This window comes from Dama dama, chromosome 11 (assembly GCF_033118175.1).
Source record: "Dama dama isolate Ldn47 chromosome 11, ASM3311817v1, whole genome shotgun sequence".
Taxonomy (NCBI): Eukaryota; Metazoa; Chordata; class Mammalia; order Artiodactyla; family Cervidae; genus Dama; species Dama dama.
This window is the reverse complement of record NC_083691.1, coordinates 88,378,287-88,405,277: the sequence shown is the minus strand read 5'-3', so window position 1 is coordinate 88,405,277 and position 26,991 is coordinate 88,378,287. Positions and strand designations below refer to the sequence as shown.

The 26,991-nt window shown below is 35.5% G+C and overlaps 1 protein-coding gene across 4 annotated transcripts in view; it reads right to left on the bottom strand.

Moving 5' to 3' along the window:
- The window catches only part of MEMO1 (mediator of cell motility 1), a 116,297-nt gene that overhangs the window by 40,191 nt on the left and 49,115 nt on the right, over positions 1–26,991 (bottom strand). The window contains exons 3-6 of one of the 4 annotated variants that reach the window (XM_061155653.1): positions 25,407–25,488; positions 13,493–13,561; positions 6,561–6,673; positions 4,212–4,323 (exon numbers count right to left, since the gene is read on the bottom strand). In XM_061155653.1, the coding sequence (XP_061011636.1) occupies positions 4,212–4,323; positions 6,561–6,673; positions 13,493–13,561; positions 25,407–25,488 (376 nt within the window). Of the gene's footprint in view, positions 1–4,211; positions 4,324–6,560; positions 6,674–13,492; positions 13,562–25,406; positions 25,489–26,991 lie in introns of those variants that run through there. The other 3 variants (XM_061155654.1, XM_061155656.1, XM_061155655.1) reach the window with 3 other exon arrangements.

The following is a 26,991-nucleotide window of genomic DNA, read 5'->3' as shown; positions in this document are numbered from 1 at the left end:
AAATTCTAAAAGATGATGCTGTGAAAGGGCTGCACTCAATATGACAGCAAATTTGGAAAACTCAGCAGTGGCCACAGGACTGGAAAAGGTCCATTTCCATTCCAATCCCTAAGAAAGGCAATGCCAAAGAATGCTCAAACTACCACACAATTGCACTCATCTCACACGCTAGTAAAGTAATGCTCAAAATTCTCCAAGCCAGTCTTCAGCAATACGTGAACCGTGAACTTCCAGACATTCAAGCTGGTTTTAGAAAAGGCCGAGGAACCCGAGATCAAATTGCCAACATCTGCTGGATCATTGAAAAAGCAATAGAGTTTCAGAAAAACATCTATTTCTGCTTTGTTGACTATGCCAATGCCTTTGACTGTGTGGATCACAATAAACTGTGGAAAATTCTGAAAGAGATGGGAATACCCAACCACCTGATCTGCCTCTTGAGAAACCTATATGCAGGTCAGGAAGCAACAGTTAGAACTGGACATGGAACAAGAGACTGGTTCCAAATAGGAAAAGGAGTATGTCAAAGCTGTATATTGTCACCCTACTTATTTAACTTATTTGCAGTGTACATCATGAGAAACGCTGGGCTGGAAGAAGCACAAGCTAGAATCAAGATTGCTGGGAGAAGTATCGATAACCTCAGATATGCAGATGACACCACCCTTATGGCAGAAAGTGAAGAACTAAAGAGCCTCTTGATGAAAGTGAAAGAGGAGAGTGAAAAAGTTGGCTTAAAGCTCAACATTCAGAAAACTAAGATCATGGCATCTGCTTCCATCACTTCATGGCATATAGATGGGGAAACAGTGGCTGACTTTATCTTTCTGAGCTCCAAAATCACTGCAGATGGTGATTGCAGCCATGAAATTAAAAGGCGTTTACTTCTTGGAAGGAAAGTTATGACCAACCTAGATAGCATATTAAAAAGCAGAGACACTCCTTTGTCAACAAAGGTCTGTCTAGTCAAGGCTATGGTTTTTCCAGTAGTCATTTACGGATGTGACAGTTGGACTATAAAGAAAGCTGAGTGCAGAAGAATTGATGCTTTTGAACTGTGGTGTTGGAGAAGACTCTTGAGAGTCCCTTGGACTGCAAGGAGATCCAACCAGCCCATCCTAAAGGAAATCAGTCCTGGGTGTTCATTGGGGAAATCAGTCCTGGGTGTTCATTGAAGGACTGACGTTGAAGCTGAAACTCCAATACTTTGGCCACCTGATGCGAATAGCTGACTCATCTGAAAAGCCCCTGATGTTAGAAAAGATTGAGGGCGGGAGGAAAAGGGGACGACAGAGGATGAGATAGCTAGATGACATCACCGACTCAAGGACATGAGTTTGGGTAAACTCTGGGAGTTGGTGATGGACAGGGAGGCCTGGCATGCTGCGGTGCTCTGGGTCGCAAAGAGTTGGACATGAATGAGCGACTGAACTGAACTGAATGTGATTAACTGTCTTTGTCTCAAAACTGTATACTAAGTATACTGGGGGGGAGGGGTGGACAATGGGGTATCCAAATCAAAAAGAGCTGTACCCAAGGAGCCTCATCGACAACCTAACCAAATTCAGATGATAAAATAATGAACTCTGAACCTGATGTCATAACTGGATGAGATTTCTAGGCATCTTAGGAGATGTCCTCCATGTTGGAGAAACATGAATTGTCCACCACAGAGAGAACTGTGGTAGTCCATCAACAAAGAAGCCTGCCAACAGTTCCTCCTAACCCTGTATACATATGCTACTCCTCCCATCAAGAGGTGGTATCTATTTCTCCTTTGGCAAACAAAATGCAGTGGAAATGATGATATGCAGTTTTAGGCCTAGTCCTTAATAAGCCAAGAAATTTCTGGTTTTGTTGTATTACCCAGAATCACAATGTAAAGAAATCCAGACCATCCTTCTAGAGACAGGCCAAAAAGATAGAAAAGCCCTGGCTGATAAAAAAAAAAAAAACAGGCAATGGAGAACAAGTGAGGTATCTCAAGTAACAGTCAGCACTAAAGTCATCTTAGATCCTCAAGGCCTATTCCAATCATCTCAGTCAGTGTCTTGTGGACCACAGCAAGGTGTTCCCTACTCAAATTCCTGACCCCAAAATTGTGAGCAATAAAAGAGTTATGATTTTAAGTCGTAAGTTTTGAGGCAATTTGTTATTCAGTCAAGGATAACTGATACAGGTAATGGTAGGCTAAGTGACACAAGCAGTGCTTGCAGCAAAGGTTACAAGGGAAAAGTACTGGGTACTTTTGAAAGAGTCAGTATTAGGGGGGATCCTAATGTAATCTGAGAGATACGGAAGGTTTTCCTGAGAAGTGAAATACTTAAAAGTGGTAATTTAATGTTATTTAATAGGGAGGAAATTACTAACATAAATTTTGTTCACTGGTTTCAAATTTCTGTTTTCGTACACTTCCACATTATACCTGCTTTACTTTTGAAATAACATTTTAGCCAGGAACAAACGTCTTTTACTGTCCTGTTGCAGTTGAAGAATGGGATGCTCTGATGACACTAGCATTTCAAAAAGTAAACAGGCTATACAGCTTTAAAATTTTCTGAATAATTAGAATGTATTAAAACACAATTAACCTAAAATTGGTAAAGAATCCACCTGCAATGCAGGAGACCCCGGTTCAATTCCTGGGTGGGGAAGATCCGCTGAAGAAGGGAAAGGCTACCCACTCCAGTACTCTTGGGCTTCCCTTGTGGCTCAGCTGGTAAAGTATCCGCCTGCAATGCTAGAGACCTGTGTTCAATCCCTGGGTTGGGAAGATCCCCTGGAGAAGAAAATGGCTACCCACTTCAACACTCTGGCCTGGAGAATTCCTGGAGAATTATATGGGGTCACAAAGAGTCGGACACGACTGAGCGACTTTCACTTTCACAACCTAAAATTATACTGCTTATGATTTAATATCACTCTATTTTTAAAAACTTCTTCAGCTTATGTAATCCCTTATAGCTATTTTTGTGAAAAGATGTAGACAACATGAGACTGAGAGAAATAAATAATACTTTGATAACAGAATTAAGAACAGAAATGACTCCCAACACTGCAATAATGGAATAAGACCAACATGAAAAAATTAAAATTAATTGAAGAGACATTCACTTTTAGGGTTAAAAAGAAATCAACCACTGAAGTACAAGAGGAGAAAATAATCTAGTTTAACAGTGTAAAAAATCCTTGGGGTTTCAGCTGACTGCAAATGTATCAGACAATAGTAAGTAAGCCATATCAGCATAAAAATTGTTAATCTCATATTTCATGAACACATTCAATTAACAAATATTTACTGCAAACCCAAGACGTGCCACTTATTTTCCTAGGAGGATACAGTAATGAGGACCAGAGAAGGAATAATCTCACCATATTTAGAACTAATCAAACTAAAAACATATGTAGTATTAAGCCCATATGACGGAAATGGCTGAAACACTTACAGATATGTGACCTTCAAAAGAAAAATGTTCTAATTTGAATACTGCCCTAAAGAAGAAAGCTCTTAAAACAATTCTTTCATTTTATCAAAATAATGACTACTATGTGACAGGCATTGTGCTAGGCACTAGGGTGTAAGTGGAAAACAGAATGCCCCTGTCTTCACTCGACTGACAGTCTAGTGAGCATGCTGTCCTCAAAGACCTTTTAGCAGGTACCAAGTAGTGTTGTCAGCATTTTTTATAACAGAGATCTCTTTTATAAGAGATGTATGTTATATATAGATTATCTCACTATATATTACTATATAATAATTGCTTTTATAATAGAGATTCACATACCTTGATAAAGGCTGAAATAAATTACCTCCAAAGTTACTCCCAAATCTAAAATTTTATGATTACTTACTTGGAGCACTATACCATGAAAGAATGTAATTGTTATTCTGAGATAAATAGATATATAATGAATAAGATAACAGGCAAACCAATACATACAAACACATAGATAGACACATGTGTTTTCTTTTTAATATTTCTACCTAATAAAACAACCATGCCACTTCATACATTTAACCTTCATAGGCAAACTACTCAAAACCAACTTCAATCCACATTCAGAAAAATCTAATCTCAAATTCTTTATTTCACTGTAACAAGAATTTTTAAATCTCTTTATCCTAGTGATCATCTTACCCTAGGTTAAAATAATTCCAAAGAAATTAATATCCATGATTTCTCTGGGATTTCTTATATTAATTAGTATACCTTTCCATGGCTTTAGCTGTATAAGGCAAATGCATTTCAATACTGTGTTCATCTTCATCTGTCTGCAGAGACATGCGTTCAAACATTCCTGTCTTCCATAGTTCTCCGTAAACTAGAGGTTTCAAAATATAGTAAAACAAATGTATTAATGTATATCCTTAAGCTGTAAGACTACCCAGTAACACAAAACTACATGCTTTGGCGAGAGACAAAAGTACCACGTAATATTCTCCTTTGGTTTTAGTTTTAAAAAAAGGAAAAAACAACTAGCTTCTTATATAAGACAAAACAGTCAGACACGTAATGATTTTCATATGTTACACAGTTACATAAAAAATAATAATTTAAATTTTCATCAGGTCCTTTCATTATATCTAAAATCACCTCTAAGTTTAAGGTTTTCCTTGACCTTAATCAACCAGTAGATACTAACAAGAACGGTTGATCAAAACTCCTACTGAAACATGGAAAAATCCCCCAGTCTACTTCCTCATGAGGTTTAATAATACAGTTTTTGAGTTCTGTTTTATTTTTAAATAAAATGTATAGGATTACTGTTTTACACCTCAGGTTTTGTTATACCAAGAACAGAAAATTCCTATTGAAAATGCTATTGTCCTCAACATTAAGAATTGAACTTGTCAGGTAGACTGGAATATAAATTTACCACAGTACCATGCCTTAATCTTAAATTTTTAAAATGATTTAGCAATTCAGACCCTTCTGATGGATTATACTTAAAACCAGATATTATATAGCAAGAAAATAATGAAATTTAATATGTTAAAAAAGACACAAGAGTATTTTTATTTTATCACTGAACAGAACCAGCATTTTTAAAACTACATCCTTAAATGGGTTTACCAATATCAAAGAAAGAAACAAATAACTGTATGACTTTTCTTCTATGAAACTGTATCTGATTAAAAATTCTCATTGTTAGGCTACCCAAAACCAAAATTTTCTGAATGCTCTAACAAGGTTTTACACATTAAGTGTGACCCAGAGGGTGGATGAAGGTAGTAAAAAGGTACAAACTTCCAGTAATAAAATCAATAAGTACTGGGGATGTTATGTACAACATGACAAATATAATGAACACTGCCGAATGTTATACCTTAAAGCTGTTGAGAGTAAATCCTAAGAGTTCTCATCACAAGGCAGAAATATTTTTTTATTTCTTTAATTTTGTATCTATATGAGATGACATTCACTAAACTTATCATTTCATGATATATGAAGTCAAATTACTGCATCATACTTTAAAATTTATAGTGCCGTATGTCAATTATATCTCAATAAAACTGGAAAAAAAAATAAAAATTTTAAAAGCATTTTAAAAATTTAAGTTACATACCCTAAAGCCATTCCAGGGAGTAAGGTTAGAAATATTCCAGTTTTGTTAATAAGCTATATCCTAACAACAAAATTTAAGCCTAAAGTTTAAGAAGAGATGCCCATTTCCTTTGCAAACAACTTCTTTCATTCTACAAAAGAATTTGCTGAAAAATTTCTTAAAACAGTAAACAATCAACATAATTAAAATATAATTTGATGAACTGGAAGGATATACACCAAGTTCATGAATGTGGTTACTTTTGGGAATGTGGGAATGTAAAGTGAGTTCAGTTGAGAGGAAAGTCTGAGTCAAGTGTGAATGATAAGTACATGAGTGTTTGTCATAGAAGTTTCCGTATTGTTTGGCATTTTAAAAATTATGTTTACCCATTCCTCCAAAAATACTATTAAAAGTCAGAAAAAGTTTTACTTTACACATTCAATGTACAAAATGAGACACAACTAAATAAAAAATGTGGTGCCTGCAATCTTATTTTAAAAATCAAAATAACAGGTATGTTTTATAAATAAAATACACTTAAGATTTATGTAGCACTCTTCTTGCTGCGTTTCACAACTACAGCCTCATTTTTCCCCATAAAAACCATACACAAGGAAATAAAATCATTATCCTCATTATCCATTTACAGTGAGGGAATTGTTACACAGAGAGGAAGACTAACATGCCCAAAATCTTTCAACAAGTTGTTGTGGGTACCAATTTCTTTTCTGATGGTACAATGAGTACATGGTACTTCCCCGATTATAAATATAACCACTACAGTTCAGAGACTAGTGAATCTACAGATTTTTGTGGCTGGCAGGAAAACTGCAGTCGTCTTTTAGGCATATGGAAGATTTTCTTAGTTTTTGTTTTTTGCAGATTAGTTACAACAAATTTTATTTTTAAAATTCAAATATTACAAAAGTAATACTTTTAATTTAAAATAAATTCATAATTCCTATTCCTTAAAACTTCGTTTACAAGCTGTAAGAGTTCCATGTACTTACTCTTTTGGTCAATACGAAGGTCATACAGAGGTGTCCTATATATGTCCACACTGGAGAGTGCACAGCGAGAAAGGGGCACATGATGAGAAGGCCCAAGGATGAAAACTCTCCGGCTATTAGGAGATATACAACAAAACACAGGGCAATTGCACTTCTACACAAACTTTATTAAATAAAAAGAAAACAGTGATTTTAAAATTACGTGGAATACTGCTTTCCTTCTTGATTTCATCACCTGCTGTTACATGTTAAACTGTGTTCCCTTGATATCATACATAAAGTCCACCCCCCTGTACCTTAAAATGGAATCTATTTGGAGATAAGGTCTCTGAAGAGGTGCGTAACTTAAAGTCATTACGGTGAGGCCTGAATTCAACATGACTGGTGTCCTGACAAGAAGAGGAAGAGACACCAAGGGCGCACACATGTAAAACGGTGACTGACCACACGAAGAGACGTCAGGAAGACGGCCATCTGCAAGCTAAGGAAGGGGCCGCCTAAGAAGCCAACCCTGTCAACACCTTCATCTTGGACTCTTCCATCATCCAGAACAAAGAGAAAATAAATTTCTGTTGTTCTAATCACCTAGTTTATGGTGTTTTTTTATGGCAGCACTAGCAAACTAGTGTACCTGATGATTTGCTTCTCAATTAATTAAGTTCAATTCCTTATCTCTGTCTTTCTGTTGACAGGGCTTTAAAAGAACCATGTTCAATACCTGGAAATACCAGTTACTAATTATCCACAGTAAACCAACTGACTATGCTTAAAATCGCCTCTGTATTCACAATGGCTAGAACACAGGTTTTCAATAGCTACATTAATTAATTAATTCCAGCTATTAAATAAAATCTCAAACTTATAACACATCCTAAACTTACTTACAACTTTAATAAAACTACATAACAGTATAAAGTCTGAAAATCCAACATATCACTACAAAGAATTACTCAGATAAAGCTATTTCCATATTTCTTCCATGTCAGAGAAGAAAGGCATCTTGTTGAGAAGAATTCAGTGTAATAAGCTTTCTCTGTTCCTATTCAAGTAGAAGTCATTCTCAAAAACAAAGAAACGTAATTATGTGTTCTTTGCACTATAGGCTAAAGAAATGAATGGAGCTAACTTGTAGCCTAAATCTTTACAATCCCTTTATCTTAAACATCAAGATTAAAATGGACGAATTCTCATTTTATCTTAAACATCTCTACGATCTGAATTCCAAAACTCTCCATTTTCTCTATTCTCCCAGATTTATATGAACAAAACTTTCCCCACCACACACACACACACTCACAGACAGGAAAACTGTAAGAAAAAAGAATATATATATGTAAGCTATATACCTAGAAAATTAAGAGCTACTCATTGCTCAATTAAGGGACAAACACTCAAAGACTGAGACACCAGAGCTCTATCTGTTTCACATCAAAAACTTGCAGGACAAGGAATGTGTGCTATATTGCAAAGTATTTATTTTTATAAAATTCTATTACAGGTAAAAAAAATTAACCTATGGTTGGGTGTGTCTTACTTGCTATCTGAGGTGTTGGGAGGGTTGAGGGAGATAGGAAAGATGTGGGTAAGGAAAAGGTGATTCTCAATTTAGTCCCAAAATCTCCTCAAGAAACTGCAATCCTCAAGATGTCACTCACAGCAGACATGTTAAGACCACAAGGCATTTCTAGTCAGAAACATAATCCCTTTTCTCACCTCCCCTGCTAATACTCACTTCCTGTCATCATCTCTATGATCAAATCAGTAACATTTAAGGGAAAAAAAAAAATCAAATCCACAGATTCCTAAATGAACAAAAAGATACCACTATGTTCTCATACCTTAATGGCATATAAATAACACCACACTTTTTAAAATTAAAGTCTAATGTGGGACATAAATAATGGTATATCTGAGTGTTTAGGAAACTTGCTTAAGGATAGGTACTATATTGGGGTGGCAAAAAAATTCCTTCGGGTTTTTCCACAGGACGTAAGCAGAAAACTCTAACAAACTTTTTGGCCAACCCAGTATGAATTAAGAATTAAGTAAGAAAAGAAAAGCATGTTTATGATTGAGGAATGTATTTCTAAGAAAAGAGGACTAGAATACTTAAAATCAGAGCACTCCTGGAAATTCAGGATAATTAAAACATGAAATGACTTTTATAATATCAATTGAGGCACAAATATATTTCATAGGTAAGTGTAACAAGGTTCTTCTGACAGAGACTAAAATTTGAGTATTATTTCAGAAATAAAGACCTGAGGTCAGAAAGCCTAACTGCTTCCTCTAATCTAATACGTGGCTATTCACCTTGCTTGGGTTTCCATCAGACCCAACCGAGATGAAAAGATAAAGCCTAGGGCGGAAAAGAGCTCCCATCAGTCTGAATTATCCAGCTGGGTACCCCAAGGATTGAAACTCACCCAAAAGTAGTGAAGTTCTACATTTAGTTAAGAGAGATACCAGGAGAAAAAAGAGATTTAAGTCCCATCAATACAAAACCCTTAAAAGTGATATACCAAAAAACAAACCAAAAAAGGCTAGTTATTGTTGAAAAGAAGGAAAAACAAAGTACACACTCAATGAGCACTAACCTCAGACTGAATTTCTGTATTACCTATATGCTAAAAGACAATTAGTAGCATAAGTAAAAAACAACATCTTTTCTCTTTCTTCCCCCCTAGATCGCTAGGCCCATAAACACCTAAGCCATACACATATTTTGGAGAGAAATGGATAATACAGGCATTGGAAGTAACGCCACTTTCTCTCCCTCTAATTAATTACATAGTGCTTTGTTGTAAAGGGGTTACTTTTAAAATATCTGCATATAATCAATCACTGTTACCATACATATAAAAGAAATATTTAATAGGAAAAAAATAGGAAAAAATCAGTAGGCATTCTTTCAGAAATAATGTAGTTTACATATAATAACACCTCCAGAGAATCAACATTTGTGGAGTTACCAAGAGAGTAGAGTAGTCTGTGCACTCAACACATGAGTTACCTAAGTGCCTGTTCTCATAGTCAACTATTTATACTATATAATGGAACGCAAGTAATTTTTTTAATTTTTCATAGTAAGTGGAGATATTTTAACTGAAGAATAAAATGTCATGTGGCCCCAAAGAAGATTCCTTTTGGCTCTCTTTTTCTGTCCTGCAAGGTTTTCTGAAAGATACTAATCAAAATCACTATCTAAGTAACATTCTGAGTTTCAGTTTTTAAAAGTTTTACTAATAGGAAAAGACTTTGCAACTATAAATACGGGAAAGAACTTAATGCATCATTTTAAAAATTCCTTAAACAGCCAGAGTACTCTTTCTAAAACATGAATCAGATCATATCACTCTCCTGCTTAAAACGTCTTTCAAAGGTTTTTCATGGTCAGAGGATAAAACCCCAAATCCTTAAAACAGGTTCTAAAGTCTCAAATGAACTGGTCCCTTCAGTGTGATTCTCCCCCACTTAGATCACAGTACTTTATGCACACTGGTCTTCTTTGCAGTGCCCTGATGACAAGGATACCTTTGCCTATTTCAAAGCTTTTTCACATGGCTGGTGTTTTTGCTGGCTTAAAGATCATCTCCCCAGAGATGCTGTCTCCAATACCTTATCCACAATATAAATCCAATCACCTTGAATTATAGCAGTTCTCAAAGTGTGAACTGTGGATTCCTCAATACCCTTTCAAAGAGTTCACAAAATCACAACTATCTTCATAATAATACAAAGAAGTTATCTGCCTTTGCAATGTGTTAATATTTGCACTTGTGGTACAAAAGTGGGACTGTGTAAACTGCGGGCTACAATAAAGATAATGGAATCAAAAGGTACTAGTAGTTATGTATTCTTCACCTTCACCCATGCTGTTTTTTTTAAAGCCTGTTTCATTTAATTTCATTAAACGCTGAACTCTGAATACAGTTTTATTAAAATATGCTGTATGACAAAATGCATTCAACTTGTGGTGATAAATGCACACAGCACCTCTACAACATACAGAAGCATGTCTCAAGGAAAGAGCATTTGTGTGCTTTTGAGTTATGAGCTGAAGTAAACACTTTCCCCATGGAACACAATTTTTAGTTTTGTGGTTATTCCAACTTAGCTAACTGGCAGAAATTTTCTAGAAAACAAACAAAATGAGCCTGACACTTCATAGAAAACATTTGACTTATTTGTTGCCAATGATAAAACTAAAACTTTTAGGTGAAAGTTAGGACTTTTGCAAAACTTATATCACTGTGAGACTGACAGCTTCCCAATAATTAAAAATATTTCTAGAAATTGATGGTGATATTAACAAATGTGATTTTTTTTTTTTACAGTGTATGATGAAATGTCAACATTTGAAAGACCTGCCTAACTCAATGAACAAGTTATTTTCTAAACGTCATGTAAGATATCTAAAAACCATGCCTTCAAATCCTACACACAAAAGATGATCCTGGTTGACATGTAGAGAATGGGAAAGTAAGAATCGAAGCTAGTGGTATCAAGTTCAACCTTCTCTCTTGGACTGTTATTTTTTCTCTATACTTATTATTCCCAAAAGCATGTGTTCTCTATTTTCTCAAAGGGCTCTGAAGACATTGCAAATCTCAGGGAGGGCCACTTTCAAGAGAATACAACTGTAACTGTCAATGATTATAACACTCAGACCTTCAAATTTATTTATTCAGAATTCAATTCCAATATACTAACTACAAGAATAAGGTGATCACTCACATCATCCATCACTTGTCTTTCTTTTTACTGATCGCCTTTATCATCACCTTCTCAGTCCTTGACTCTCTTTCCCTTTTACCATTTTTTCCCCTTCCATTCTTACTGTCTGTCAACTTATTTAACACACAATTTCCACTTATATCAATATACACTCTCTATGTACTCCTAGGTCAAATAAATTCCAGGGTACATCATCAAAAAAATTCTGCCAAACAGAAAAGGTTTTGGAAAAAGCTGTTATATGAACTCGCCTTGATTATAAATGGTTCACAGACCAGGGTCAAATAAAGGATGTTTCTAAAAAGCTTTACAATCTAATTTCTACTTCACTCTTATTCATGAAACAAGTTAAAATTATACATTAAATATGTATTATGAAATATCTGTTAAAGACGCTCCTCAAATCACCTGGCAATATTATAGTCTATTTATTATTAAAAATTTACTAAAAATAACTTTCAATAAAGGCCTGATAAAATGTGCAGGACAAACATACTACATAAAAACCAAAGAGAGCAGCTTTTTAAATAATTTGAACAAACTACTCAAAGGCAAAGAAGTAGACTGAGGGCAAGATTCTCTTCTTAAACTCATGGCTACTGTGAGTTACTTCTACACCTCACCACAAATTATTATACTTCATCTATGCTAGTACAGGTCTAATCAATCAATCAACATCTGACAGAATTAAAAGTTTCCAGCAGAAATTTTTGAAATTTCACAAGTTTCTTATTTTAGAGAGTGGTATACTAAGCTTTTTAAAGTTCACAAGTTTTTCATTTTATAGAGTACTATATGACTCAGTTTCAATTTGCCAGGAAGATTTTTTTAAGCTAATTTCAGAGCTGTCATTAAATTATTATGAGATAGTATACTTCAAACACCATATTAAATTCACTGTCAGATTCTAAAATAATTCAAGTACCTTTTCCTGTCAATGAGAAATTATTCCTCATTCATTAACCAGAATTTAACAAGTACAATAAAAAATTTTCAATTATAAAGTGATTAAAACAGAACAAAGGGCTTTGGGTTTTTCTTTAAAAAGTGTTCAGGTTTTCAAAGAAAATTTTAAAAAGCAAACTATTTAACTGGTAATGTTCCTGGACCCACTTCCACTGAGTGCATTCATGGGGGCAGGAGAGGGGCACACTCAGTTCTGACAGTATCTACCTTGAGACAACATCAGATTCCACAGGTTAAGGGTTCAGTCCTACAAGAATGTCCCCACAGCCATCCCCTACCTCAGATGCCAGTCGCGAGCCCAGGCTGTCACTAAGGCTTTACAGATTAGCGATTCCAACAACCACCTCCCTGAATTTCAATTCAGATGCCAATCGTAAGTCCAGGTTATTACCTGTACTTCTGACAGACTGATAACAAGTCAAAGGTTCCCATGACCCCCTCCTTGGGTTCAATTTATTTGCTAGAGCAGCTTACAAAACTCAGAAAAACATTTCACTTACTAGATCATTGGTTTATGATAGAAAGATGTAACTCAGTAACAGCCAGATGGAAGAGATGCAAAGGGCAAGGTAAGGGGAAAGAGCCAGGAATTTCCATGCCCTCTCCAGGCAGGTCATTCTCCCTAAATCTCCACATGTTCACCAAGCCAGAAGCTCTCCAAAGCCTGACCTTTGGGGGTTTTAATCAAGATAGTGATTGATTCAACCTCCAGGCTCTCTCCCCTCCCCAGAGGAGGTCAGGAAGTGGGAATGAAAATTCCAACCTTCTAAACACAGGTTGAATACTCTGGCAACCAGTCCCCATTCTTAGGTGGGGTCCAAAAGTCACTTCATTAACATACAAGAAACCTTTTTTGTCAATGTCACCACTTAGGAAAGTCCAACGGTTTGGAGAACTATAGAAGAAGACTAAATACATATGTGAAATATATTTTGATCATCTAAATGACCAAATATATATTTCTTACAAAATCACAATAGTATATTAACCATCTAACATTTCCAGAACTAAATATTTTACCATCAAAGGGAAGGTAAAACCCAAATGTTCAGATAATGAAAAACAGTATTAAAGCTTTTTATAACCTATATGTTATAATCAAATTGATAAAGTCAAATTCTTAATGAAATCAAATATATAATATGTAAAACAAATTACTTCAGTGACAAAGCAAGTATGATATAATCTCCAATCACCTAATCAAAATGGAATCTAGCTATATTACTTACGTAATAGATGGATCCACTTGTTTGTAAGCATGAGCAGCACAAGACCCACAGTACGTATACCCTGCATGGCTACAAAACAAAAAAATGTTTAACTTAATGATCAGATTCAAAAGCAAATCATTCTGGGAGAAAAATAACTTCTGAAAGAAATATAGTAATTATGGTAAACATAACAGAATTATGTGTATAGATTAAAAAGCAATGTAGGGAATGATGCAACTTCTAGAATAGCACAGGGAACACATCATTGTTCTGTGTTCCAATTTTAAATGTTAAAAAGTATTTTGTAATTTTTTTTTTTCTGATCTGAAGGAGAATTAGATTTGAAATTTTCTAGGCTTACTTGAAGTTGCTAATGTAACACTAAGGGGCTTCCCAGGTGGGGTCAGTGGTAAAGAGTCCGACTGCTAACGCAGGAGACGAGAGAGACTCAGGTCCAATGCGTGGGCTGGGACCCCCTGGAGAAGGGCACTGCAACCCACTCCAGTATTCTTGCCTGGGGAATCCCAGGGAGGGAGGAGCCTGGCAGGCTATAGTCCACAAGGTCACAAGAAGTTGGACACAACTGAAGCGACTTAACACGCAATGTCACACTAATAATAATACATGAGTTTTTAACATTCCTGTTCAATACCATCAACAGACTATTACATACACAAAAACAGTAAGATCAAAAGCAAGTCAAATCAGAGCAAAACAAATACCCTCTAAGACACAGCTCATGTCCCTCTGCATATGTAGAGGTAAGAGAACTGACCCGGCCTTTTATGTATTATGCCCTTTCATTTTCTCTCACTATTACGCATTCTACCCTTCTCACCCTCTGGTCTTAGCTTTACATTGGTTCTCTGATCACCCATACAATGACTTCGTTTCAGAACTTCAATTTTCTTTCTTGACTCAAGTTATGTGAGTCTAGAAATATTTCCTTTAATGCTTCTAGTGTGTGGCCAGTAAATGTTTAACAAATGGCCTTACAGGGAAAAAAAAATGTATACATATGTACAGAAGCTTATTATAAATTTTATTGAAATAAAAAGATATATATCACACAATTTACAAGCAATGAAAAAATATGTAATATCCTTTACTGCAAATTCCGCACAGGCAATTGACTGTCCCAGAATGCTTTCCCTGATTTTAGCTGACCTCTTTAATCATTAGCCAAATAATGACTGCAAATGACAAGAGTGAAACAATGAAGACATATGTCTGAATTTCACTCATTCAACAACTTGAAAAATGTCTTTGTTTATTAGACAGTAGTTTTTCAAATACTGGAAAGCATATTTCCTTCCTCATTTCTTTGTGCTAGTCACAATTGTAAAGCTTATAGACATAACATAATTTAAAGTTTAACCTGCATTATTAACCTTTCCCCATTTCTTTTCTTGAGTATAGACATATAATCAACAAAAAATAAAGTCCTGATTTGTAGCAATCTGCCTATTAATGTGGAATAAATCATTCCCATCATGGCCAATTTCAAGATGCACAGTAAACTGAAAAGACAAAACACAGACTGGGAGAAAATATTTGTAAAGCATAAATCTGATAATGGATTTATATCTAAATATATAAGGAAAAAGCAAATATCTGATAAAAGATTTGTATCTGGTATACAAAGAAATTTCAAAACAACCTAATGCTTTAAAAAGACACAGGTAACTATTTTACAAGACAAAAAGAATTCTGAAGACTGGTTGCACAATAATGTGAATGCACTTAAAACTACTATACAAATGGTTAAAAATCGTTACAAAGGTAAATTTTATGTTACGTATATTTTATTATGATTTTTTTAAAATTTTTAAGTAGAAAAATATCTGAACAGATAATTTCAAAAAGAACACATGGGATGTCAAAAGAGCATACAAGAGAAGGCTCTACATCAGTTAGTCATTAAGGAGAGGCAAATTAAAACAATGAGCTACCACTATACACCCACTAGAATAAGCTAAAATAAAATGAGTGACCATACCAAGTGAGGCAAGGATGCAGAAGTGAAACTCAGTCTGTACTTGTGGAAATGCAAAATGGTACAACTACTCTGGAAAAAATGGTTTGGCAATTTCTTTAAAAAAAAAAAAAACCAAAAACAGCTAAGCATACTTCTGCCATATAACTCCTGCCAGCTATTCCACTCCTAAAAAAAAAAAAAAAAAAAAAAGCATTATGTGCACACAAAGATTTATACTCCAATATGCACCCCATTTTTATTTGCAATAGCCAAAAACAGAAGCAGTCAACCATCCCTCAAAAGGTGAACTGATAAACAAATTTAAAAATATCCATACAACAAAGTAACTTTTCAGCAATAAAAAGGAACAAACTATTGACACACTCAAAATAATTATGCTTTAAAAAAGGAATGGCAAAATAAAGAAAAATAAATATGCTGAGTGAGAGAAGACAGACAAAAGCTTCATACTATATGATTCCATTTAAATAATTCTATAATTAAAAATGTTTAATTTTGAAAAAATATACACATATATGTGTGTGTAAAACTGAGTCACTCTGCTGTAGAGCAGAGACTGACACAATACTGTAAATCAACTATACTGAAATTAAAAAATAAAAATAAATAATTCTAAAAAATAAAAACTACAGTGACAGAAAGGAAATCAGTGGATGTAGGAGGGTGGGGAGAAGGGCAGAGAGGTAAAGAAGGCACAAGGAAACTTCTGAAGATGAGGAGTATGTTCACTGTCTTAATTGTGGTAATGATTTCACAGGTATATACACATTTCAAACTTATATATAAAACTATACACTTTATATGCAGCTGAATGTTAATCATACTCCAATAGAGCTATTTTAAAAATGGTACTCATCTTAACTAAACACAGAAAGTCACATAAGTCAATCACAGTCATACAAGATGGCAATGTGCTTGCTTAATTAGGACTAAAGTAACATGGGACACATGCTAAGCACGCTGTAATCACTGAAGGCTTTACTAATCAGATTAATGGTGGTCACTCCATTCTCACATCTCTGTCAAGGGAGCCTATCAAGCTGCCTCCATATACCAATATTCTCACAACCCAGTTCTAATCTTAGCCAGAAGGTAATATAAATTGTCCTGCGGCTCAGCAAACTCAGTTTTGCTGTCATCCTGTACTAATCTTGATACTCTAGACTAACCAGGGGCTCTATTTCATCCAATTATAACCCCCATCTTTCAATGCCCAAGACACCAATACCAACTGCTTCAGATTCTTAACACCTGTTCCTCATCTTAACACTACTGGTTCCTTCCAATCAATTCAGAAATACACTGTCTTGCCCTGCCATGTGGACCTTAAAATTCATCTGATCCATCCGGACCTGTCCTGGTCTGTCTCAAACGTGAATGACATTCAGATTTTCAACACTGCTTTGCTCTTAGTTGTCACTCACTTAACATTCCTCCACCTCTCAATTCTTATATCTTAAACTGGTCTTTTCTTCTTAGATCTGCTTTTCAGACCTTAAGTTACTACCTGCTCTTCGTAAATTTAAAGGCCCTGAACCCCAATCTATGCTCCAATCTCTAAATCAACCTGTCTTTCTGAGTCTCTCCCAGTTTTACCAATGCTGTTACTACTCAAGCTTAGTTCTTTTTTTAAAATATATGTATTTTAACTTTTTATCACAACTCAGCGATTAAACAACATAGCCGATTAACAATGTTGCGATGTTTCAGATGCATAGGAAAATGACTCAGCCATACATATACATGAATCCATTCTTCCCCAAACTCCCCTCCTATCCAAGCTGCCACATAACACTGAGCAGAGTCGCATGTGCTATACAGTAGGTCCTTGTTGGCTATCCATTGTAAATATAGCAGTGTGTAGATATTAATCCCAAACTCCCTAACTATCCCTTCTCCCAACTGAACATCTTTTCATGTACCTCTTGGCCATCTGTATGTCTTCTTTGGAGAAATGTCTATTTAGGTCTTCTGCCCTTTTTTTGATTAGGCTGTGTGTTTTGATGATATTGAGGTGCATAAGCTACTTGTAGATTTTGGAGACTAATCCCTTTGTCAGTCAAATCATTTGCAAATATTTTCTCCCATTCTGTGGGCTGTCTTTTCGTACTGTTTATGGTCTCCTTTGCAGTGCAAAAGCTTTTGAATTTAAATAGGTCCCATTTGTTTATTTCTTTCTTTTATTTCCATTATTGTGGGAGATAGATTGAAAGAGAGATTGCTGCAATTTATGTCAGAGAGTATTCTGCCTATGTTTTCCTCTAGGAGTTTTATAGTGTCTGGTCTCACATTTAGGCCTTTAATCCATTTTGAGCTTATTTTTATGTACAGAGTTAAAGAATGGTTTCACTTGTTTTACATGTAGCTGTCCAGTTTCCCCAGCACCATTTATTAAAAAGGCTGTCTTTACTCCATTGTATAATCTTGCCTCCTTTGTCATATGTTAATTCGCTTTAAGTGTGTGGGTTTTTAAATGCCAGACTTCTTAGAAACACTAGATTCTTGAAGAACAGGTAGGACAGAAATAGTAAGAGAAGATGTGTAAGGGCATGCAGGAAGGGAATAAAGGCTGAAGGCAAAACATGAGCAAATGTCCGAATGTATGATGTAAATGAGAAAACATGAAATTGGCCTGAATGCAATAAGAGAGTAGTACTAAGACAGAATGAGACTCAAAGTCTGGACTTAATAAAACAAGTTTCTGAAAAACTGATGTATGCTCTTGAGCAGGGAAGTGACCATGTGAAACTGTTATCATGTACTGAAAAACACAACCACAAAGGACATTAGGGACAGAAGTGTTACATGAAGCTCTCTTGGAAACTGTGGTTTGAGGTAGTAATGTCATGGTCTAGAATGGTGTCAGTGTCAGTGGGAAATGAGAAATCAATGCACTAGAGTCTAAAAAGAAAAACTGACATGTCTTAGGGACCAAGTAGGAGGAGGAAAAAGAGGACAGTTATGATTAACGGTGATAACTAACATCTACTAAGTGCTTACCACATGTCAGGCAATCTTCTATGTCAAAGCATTTCTTTTAATCCTAACACTCTCTGAGATAGGAGTTACTATTCTTCTCTTTCTATAGGTGAAGAAACTAAAGCAGAAAGGTTAAGAAACTTGCTCAAGGTCATACAGATAGTAAGTGGTACTCCAGAATTCAAAGCCAGGCAGTAGAGCGCCAGAACCCATTCTTAACCACCAAAAGAGACCTTTACATATTTGAAGGAAAAAGGGGAAGAGTCCATGGAGTCAGAAAAGTAAATGTCCTAACAACTGAAGAATATTTCCAGAATCATATATCCTTTAAGACTACAGGGAAAGATCATAGCTTTGATAACATGATTAACTAAGGTAAACTTGTTTCATAATAAGAACTCAGAATTCACGGTTTTAGTCCTTTCTGAAGCTGAAGGCTTGAAATTATGCTTGAACTGAAAGACAAAATAGTGGCAAAGAAAGAGGAGTCTTAACCTGGATAAAGAACACATTGCAGTGTATCTTTTTTTTTTTAAATCATGCAGTATACCATCCCTCTTATCCCCCATAGTAAGGAACTCTACTTATATGAAAGGACTAAGATCACAGTCAAAGAAGAGAACATCTATTACTTTCCTTTATCCTGGCCCAGATATATGGTAAAGAATAAAGTCATAGTAATTATCATCAATTCTCACCAGTGATTCTCTGTCCCTATACCCTTCTCTTGCTAATAGAATCTAATTCTACATGTATGTAGAAAGAGGTTCCATTAAGAGATCACACACACAATAAAGAAGACTTTGCTAAGGGAATGACTATTTTCTTTTGTGCATGACAGCCAGAAGAGTAATGAAAATTTACACTCTACAGATATTTGACTATGCATCATAAAAGTGTGTCCAAGTCAGTCTTTTTAAAGTTTTTAAAATCCTTAATACAAAGACATCCTGCTAGCAGTTACAGGTCACTCTGATTCTTAATGCAACCTCTCATGAAAACAAATACAGAATCATACTCTAATATCTACCATCTGTCATTAGGCTAAAGCTCTGCCTCTAAAAACTGATTCTTCTTTTAATGCAGAGTACTTCTGTTTCTCCCTTTACGCCTACATAGTAGACCCTTTATATCAGCGAGTCCAGTTCCTAACCTACCAGAATTTGTGCCCCTTACAGAGCTGCTATTAAATGAGGATGCAACATCACTGTCCATGATCATTCACTGGTTAAGTGACAGTTTTCCATACAGCAACCTTGCAGTGTGATATAACTTAAATCCCTACATCAGGAAAATTACCAATCACTACATGGACTTTCACTTGTATCAACCATGAATGCCAAGAGTCTACAAGTATTCTATGAGAGGATAGAATATTCAAATCTACAAATATTCAAAGAGGATATAGGGAATCATAAAAGAACACTTATTTGACTTCAACAAAGTCAGAATCTAGTAGTCCTAGTTCTACTGAACAGCAGCAAAAAATGCAAAATAAAGACCGCACTAGATGAAATGAGAAGACTGGACCAGATAAAATGAGACCTCCTTTTTAAGAGATTTAAGAAAAGTTTGCAACCTTAAGTTATGATCTACAAACCTAGAATCTAAAGTTAAAAACCCCTGTGAACATACACACTACTATATATAAAAGAGACAGCTAATAACAACCTGTTGCAGGGCACAGGGAACTCTACACAATACTCTATAATGACCTTCATGGGAAAAGAATCTTTAATAAAAAAGAGTGAATATGTATATACATAACTGATTCACTTTACTGTGCACCCGAAACTAGCACAACATTGTAAATTAACTACACGCCAACAAAAATTTGAAAAAACAAAACAAAAAAAACCAACACCGGTGAGCATACAGGATCAAGCTGAGGGACAACTAGCCCCAAACAGTTCACAGAAGCAGCAACCCCCATACTGCCCTCTCAATTTTATTCTGCTGCACCTAACTTTGTATTCTTTTCTTTCATAGGCATGGCTCCATGGCCCTAAAGATTCCTGCTTCAATAAAAAATATCAGTAGATTGTTATACCCAAAAAATATCCAGGTAAAACAGCCACTATTCAGGATATTTTATTTTTATAATTGGAACTTCACAAATATTTAAGAGCTAAAAAGTCAAGTAAGAATAAACTAACCACAATGTTGCATATTAAGTTTCTTTTACTGCTAGAGTATATATGATTTGAGATACTGCCATGAATAGTCTGCCACTTAATATTACCAAGGACTGCATATCTCTAGGAAATTAAATTAACTAGATAATTTATTAAGATTCACTGTCTCATGATATACACTGGTAGAGCGCTATATAGGTATGCTTCACTATATACAACCTGGTCTTCTATATAAATGTTTCTTGGCTTTCAAATTTTTCAAACTGGTTTTTACACTAAAGGTAATACATGTCCACAGTAAAAAAAAAAAAAAAAAGAAAAAAGAAAAAGTCAAACAATGAAAAAAGGTACAGAATGAAAAGTAAAAGTATCCTTTATTCCATACTATTCCTACTAGATTAGCCACTAAGAAATCAAACTCTAACAGACTTTTCTGGTGGTCTAGTGGGTAAGACTCTATGCTATCAATGTAGAATATGCCATGTTGTGTAGCCAAAAAATTAAAAAAAAAAATCAACTCTATTGTAAATGTCTGGTGGGAGCCTTCAATAGCCACTGTCTGTGCATGCGTGCTAAGTCACTTCAGTAGTGCCAGACTCTTTGCAACCCTATGGACTGTAGCCCACCAGGCTCTCTGTCCATGGGATTCCTCAGGAGAGAATACTGGAGTGGGTTGCCATGCCCTCTTCCAGGGGATCTTTCCGACTCAGGGATTGAACCCGAGTCTCTTATGTCTCCTGCACTGGAGGCAGGGTCTATGCTTTACAGCAAAATACAGTTTCATCATGTAAATTAAGCCCCTTCCACAATCATCGGCTTTTATTTTTATATTCAGTAAGAGGTTTCTTAAGTGATGCATACCTGTACAGCTCCATTTTAAGGGTTGCTGAGTTATTCAAGAATACTGCAAGATAAACAATTCTGGCATCAAAGTATCTGGCAGTCATGGCAGGAAGGCTTTTGGAACTCCTAGTTCATGAGATCATTTCAATATATATCCCTGGGCCACATACTGTCTCCTGTGCCTTAAGTAACCTGTAGTTCTGTTTCAATCAAAGGATAAGGATATTTTTTAGTCAAATTCTTTTGAATCCCTCTCCCAAATGTGCCTGCTTATATGTCATATAGATTAGAATTCTTTAAGACTGATCAACAGTTAGTTTACATGTCAATATTAATTCTTCTAATAATGTCAATAATAAATGACATTATTCTATTTAATCTACATCAATATAAAAAGGACCAAACGTTACAGCATTTTTGAAAGTGTGCTACTTAGGTTCTGGGTTTGTTTTTTTAAGGTTCCCCTTGTATGATTTATTCTTATAAAGGCACAGTCTAAGAAAAGGTGGTCCCAGAGAGCTAGAATTTCTAAAATTTTAAAAATATGTTTTTTATTTTAAATAAATACAGAAATCTTAAAATTTTAAGTTGTCTAACTACTATATAAGTATGTTCTTACAAAGACCTTTTTGTGCCTGTGTCATGTCCGACTCTGACCCCATAGACTTTAGCCACAGCCACGCTCTTCTATCAGTGAGATTTTTTCAGCAAGAATACTGAAGCAGGTTGCCATTTACTCCTTCAGGGGATCTTCCCAACCCAGGGATCAAACCCAAGTCTCCTGTGTCTCCTGCATTGGCAGGCAGATTCTTTGCAATTGAGCCACCTGAAAAGCCCTTTGTGCCTATTTAACAATAAAATATTTATTATTGCTTTTCTACCTTGAAAAAAAAAAGGTAACTCTGGAAAGGTTACCTCTGGAAACCATATAATAAGATGAACTTAACTATATTTAAAGTTTTCATATACTAACAAAGTAGAAATTATTTATATATAAGCATTAACTACAAAGTCACCATGTGGCAGAAACATGCACACCAAAGCCAAAACTATTTTCAACCTTCATTTTGAAACCTCAGGTAACTTAGAAATCTTTTACAAATCAAAGTATTTGTAACTCAGGCCCATATATCTCATTTTCCAGGCCACTTCCAAAGATTTCAACTTAAAACTAACTACAAGAAGGAAACAAGCATAGCTAGTTTTTCATGAATAACTAACCTCTAATTTTATGTTGACTCAGTTCAGTTCCCACATTTAGAACAGGTTTTATCTAGGAAGTTAGTATACCATAATAGTCAAATATCAGCATAGAAATGGGAATGACAATAGGACATATATTATGAGATACTATATAAAAAGATGATTACCAATCCATCGTTTCTCACCCAACCAAGGATCTCATTTATACAAACTTCCCAACTTATCCTTCCATCAATTTTTCTCTACTGGACTATGTCATCAACATTATAAACACTTTAATAATTCTCACTTTAAACTGACACCATATTCCCATTGCCCAATTTCCTTGATTTATAGCAAAATTTCTCCCAAAAAAACTGTCTATATTCACTGTCTTCATTTCCCTCCTTGATTCTTTCTTGAACCCACTCCAACTGTGCTTTCATTCCTAACACTCCACAGAAATTGTTCTTACTAAAATAACCAGCCATCTCCACAGTATCCAATTATCAATTATCAGTCTGCATCTTATTTGACCTACTGGCAGAATTTGACACACCTGATCATCTTCTCCTCCCTGACACATTTTCATCCTTTTACCTCCCAGAAACATCACTCACTCTTGGTTTTCCTCCTTCTTCCCTGGTCCTCCTTCAAAATCTCCTTTGCAAATATTCATCTTCATCCTGACCTCTAAATAAAGTTGGCTTGCCTAAGGGCTTAGTCTTTGAACTTCTCCTATTTTACTCCCTAGGCAACTAAAGTCCAATTAGACTTTAAGTGCAATAAGTAACACACTTAACTGTATTAAGTGTGATATACCAACACAGCCTAGCCCTTCTTCCCTGTACTCCAGATTCACACATTTAGCTGCCCATTTGAAATCCCCACCTGGATACCTAGCAGGCATCTCAACATTAACACAGGGAGAATAAAATGATAGATTCTATACAAACACTTAAAATTCCACTCCCCACCTCCACCCTTGTTTTTTCCTTTAATTAATACAAACACAATTCCACATCCTTTCAATTTCACAAGCCAAAACTTAAGTCATCCATGACTTTTTCTTCTATTTTATTGGCCTTACCTTCAAAAATACCCAGAATATACTGCTTCTCACCACCTCCACCACTAGCTCCCAGCCAAAGCCATTATGTCATCTCTTTTTGTACTAGAGTAATAAGCCTCCTAAACAGATTCCTTTCCTCCACAAAACAAAAAGTCCAGACCACAGCAAGAGTAATCCTCTGCAAACCTAAGTCAGATGGTATTACTTTTCTGCTCAAAGCTTCTCCTTACTTGCCATATAACTTGGAATGAAAACCAAAGCTTTTATGATCTCCCACGAAGCCTCCTCACAATCAAACCCCCACTGCCGATCTCAGCCACTACTCTTCCCCACACATATGCCTCTCCAGCTACACTGGCCTTGCTTTTCCTCAAACACACTAAGCATATTCTGTCCCAGAGCCTCTGTCCTTGCTGCTTCTCAACCTAAACTCTTTCCTGGGTATCTGCATAACTCCTCTCTCACATCATTTAGGCTCAACTGCTACTTAACAGGGAGAGTTTTTCTTATTATTCTATATAAACTAGCAACTCCCAACCCATGCAGTCACTCTCAGTCCTCTGATCTGCTTTATTCTTCTTAGCGCCCAACAGCACTTGACACAGAATTATTATTTACTGTCTGCATTCCCCAAATACTAAAAGGCAAGCACTATGAGTAGTGATTTCAATTTATTCAAAGAGCAGCACAAAGAAGAGCATCTAGCATTTAGCCTGATAAACATCTGCTGAATGACAAAATGAGTAATAGCAAGTCACTGTGCTAAAAGTTTTATAAAGATTAGCTCATTTAATCGTTAGAAAAACTATATGAAGGTAATATCATGATTCTAACTTTACCAATAAGACAAAGGCACAAGAGATTAAATAACTTGTATGTCACACAGTTGGTAAGTAGTGTAGTCAACTTCTGAATCTTTTAAATGAGATCAAGTTAGATCTCATTTAACTAAATGTTTGGCACATAAAATACGTAACATTTATGTAATACTTATTATGTGCCTAACATTAATGTAAGTTCTGTATGTGTATTTACTTGTTAATTCTCATAGTGTTTAATAAGTGGTTACTATTATTATTTTCACTATTTATTATTTATCAAGTTACCAACCTGAACTTGAGAAGCCACATAAAAGATGCTGCTGTGAGAGAAACAGCAGAAACTCCAACATTTACCAAATCAAAATTAACTGAATTTATACCATACAAACAGTTAACTGTGTTTGTTAGCTTGTAATTCTCAAAAAGTCCTCTAACACAGACAATAGATTGCCTTCTAATAGGCAATAGACTGCCTTCATTTAAAAAAAATCTACCCATCCTCTAAAATCCTGGCTGCTATTCCATATTGCACCACATTATGTTTAATACACTTTTATTTGTAAGTTTAAAATTATGTGATTAAAGTAGATCATTTGTACCAAATACTATTGCAATCACCAAGCTTACCTAATGTTTAAACTGTTTCAACTAACGTTTAACTGTTTTAAAAGTCAGTTTTATTACCAAAAATAAAATTTGAAACTTCTGCATCTGAGAAAATAGTCAATTCCTTTATCCTTGAGTTAAAGTGAAAGCCACAGCAATCACGAAATTTAGTGACTATAACATCTTCGTTTCAACACAGCATTTGATTTTTAATTTTTAATTCAATCCATAGATATTCATCCTTTATTAATAATCAACACATGAAAGATTCTGGGTAAAGACCCTTAAAACTTACGGTGCAATAATGGCTCTAGCAGGTCTTTTTGTAGACTGTACTTGTGAAAGCCAACCTTCTAGCTGGGCATTCAGCTGCGGTCCTATAAAAAGAGAAAGAGGGAAACTGCAGTGAGCAAAGCAATACAGTACCGATAACCATGCAGGACACAAAGTCCTCACTGAACTTATTTGGGACTAGAACAGCTTACTGGACAGTGGGTCATCATTTTAGATATTAATGTCTGAAACTTCACCAATTATAAAGTTTCCAGGAGCAAGCCATATGATAAAGACAAGTACTGATTGAACAAAATTTGCTTTAATCCATCAACTTATTTATTTACAACCATCTTCGTTTGAGAACAACACCTCCTCCTCAATCCAAGGTACTGATCAAACAAAATAAAACAACAAACAGAAAACAACAGTATATGAAAAGAAAATAACTGAATATTTCTGGAGCACCAAAACCTGCCTTAATCACTAAAATCACATCCATAGTGTGATCATTACAATACTCAATGACTGTTTCTGCCGTCCACGCCAGCCCCTATTCCCATATCATATCAATAACCAGGAACTATACCACCTTAAAAATCTCAGGTTCAGGCATCCCACTCTCTTTACTTCCTATCATTCCCGTTTACTCTAAAAGTCTGTTGGAGTCATTTTGCCAACAGTCCTTCATCCTCTCTTCTCCACTTCTTATACCTATCCTGAGATTTGATGATCCATCACTATAATCATTTCCTTGCCTGTGGCCTCCTCCTTTGTTCCCCTCTTCCTCCATCATAGTCAAATCATAATTAAAACCAGCATTCCACCTAACATGGCACCTCCACCTGAATAGCTGAATAAGACTGCAAAGAAATACAACCATAAGAACTTTGAAATTATGTTCATAAATTTCAGTAGACCCTTAGGAGACAAAGCTCGGAAATCATACCACAATAACCTAGTGAATTTGCTCCTCCATCTTTAAGATAAAGAATTACTTCATATAGCTTTTCCTTTTATCTTACTTCATATAGCTTTTCCTTTATCTTAAACTTTTCCTTTATCTCCCCATTCCCAGCAGATGATCAACCTTTTCACTTTGTTAAGGAAAAACAAGCAGCAGCAGAATACCCAACCATCCCGGTTTGCTCAGGACTTCGCCAGTTTTAGCACTGGAAGTCTGGTGTCCTGGGAACTCTCTAAGTCCCAGGCAAACCTGAATGTCTAGTCACCCTAAACTCAGAAGAGAACTACTGTTCCTCTTTTCCTGCTCCTAACAAAAGAAAAACAAACTACTTCTGCACTGGGTCTCAATTTGTCTTCCTTATTCAAAGACTCTGCTCTTCCAACTATCCTTTTCTCCCGCCCTAACTTGTCCCTTTGTATGAGAACATTATAATCGGCATGCAAATTTAAATTTTTTTAATTAAGAAAAAAGAAACGCTAAACAAGCCTCTAACCAGCAACTCAGGACCATCTTTCTCAAGGACCCAGTAGCCATCTCTTTGAAATGTGATCATCAAGGATAGAAGCCTAACTTCAGAGGGTCACCTAGCCCCAAGTTGCTAAATTACTTTCTATCATAAAAATACATAAGTTTATTTTTC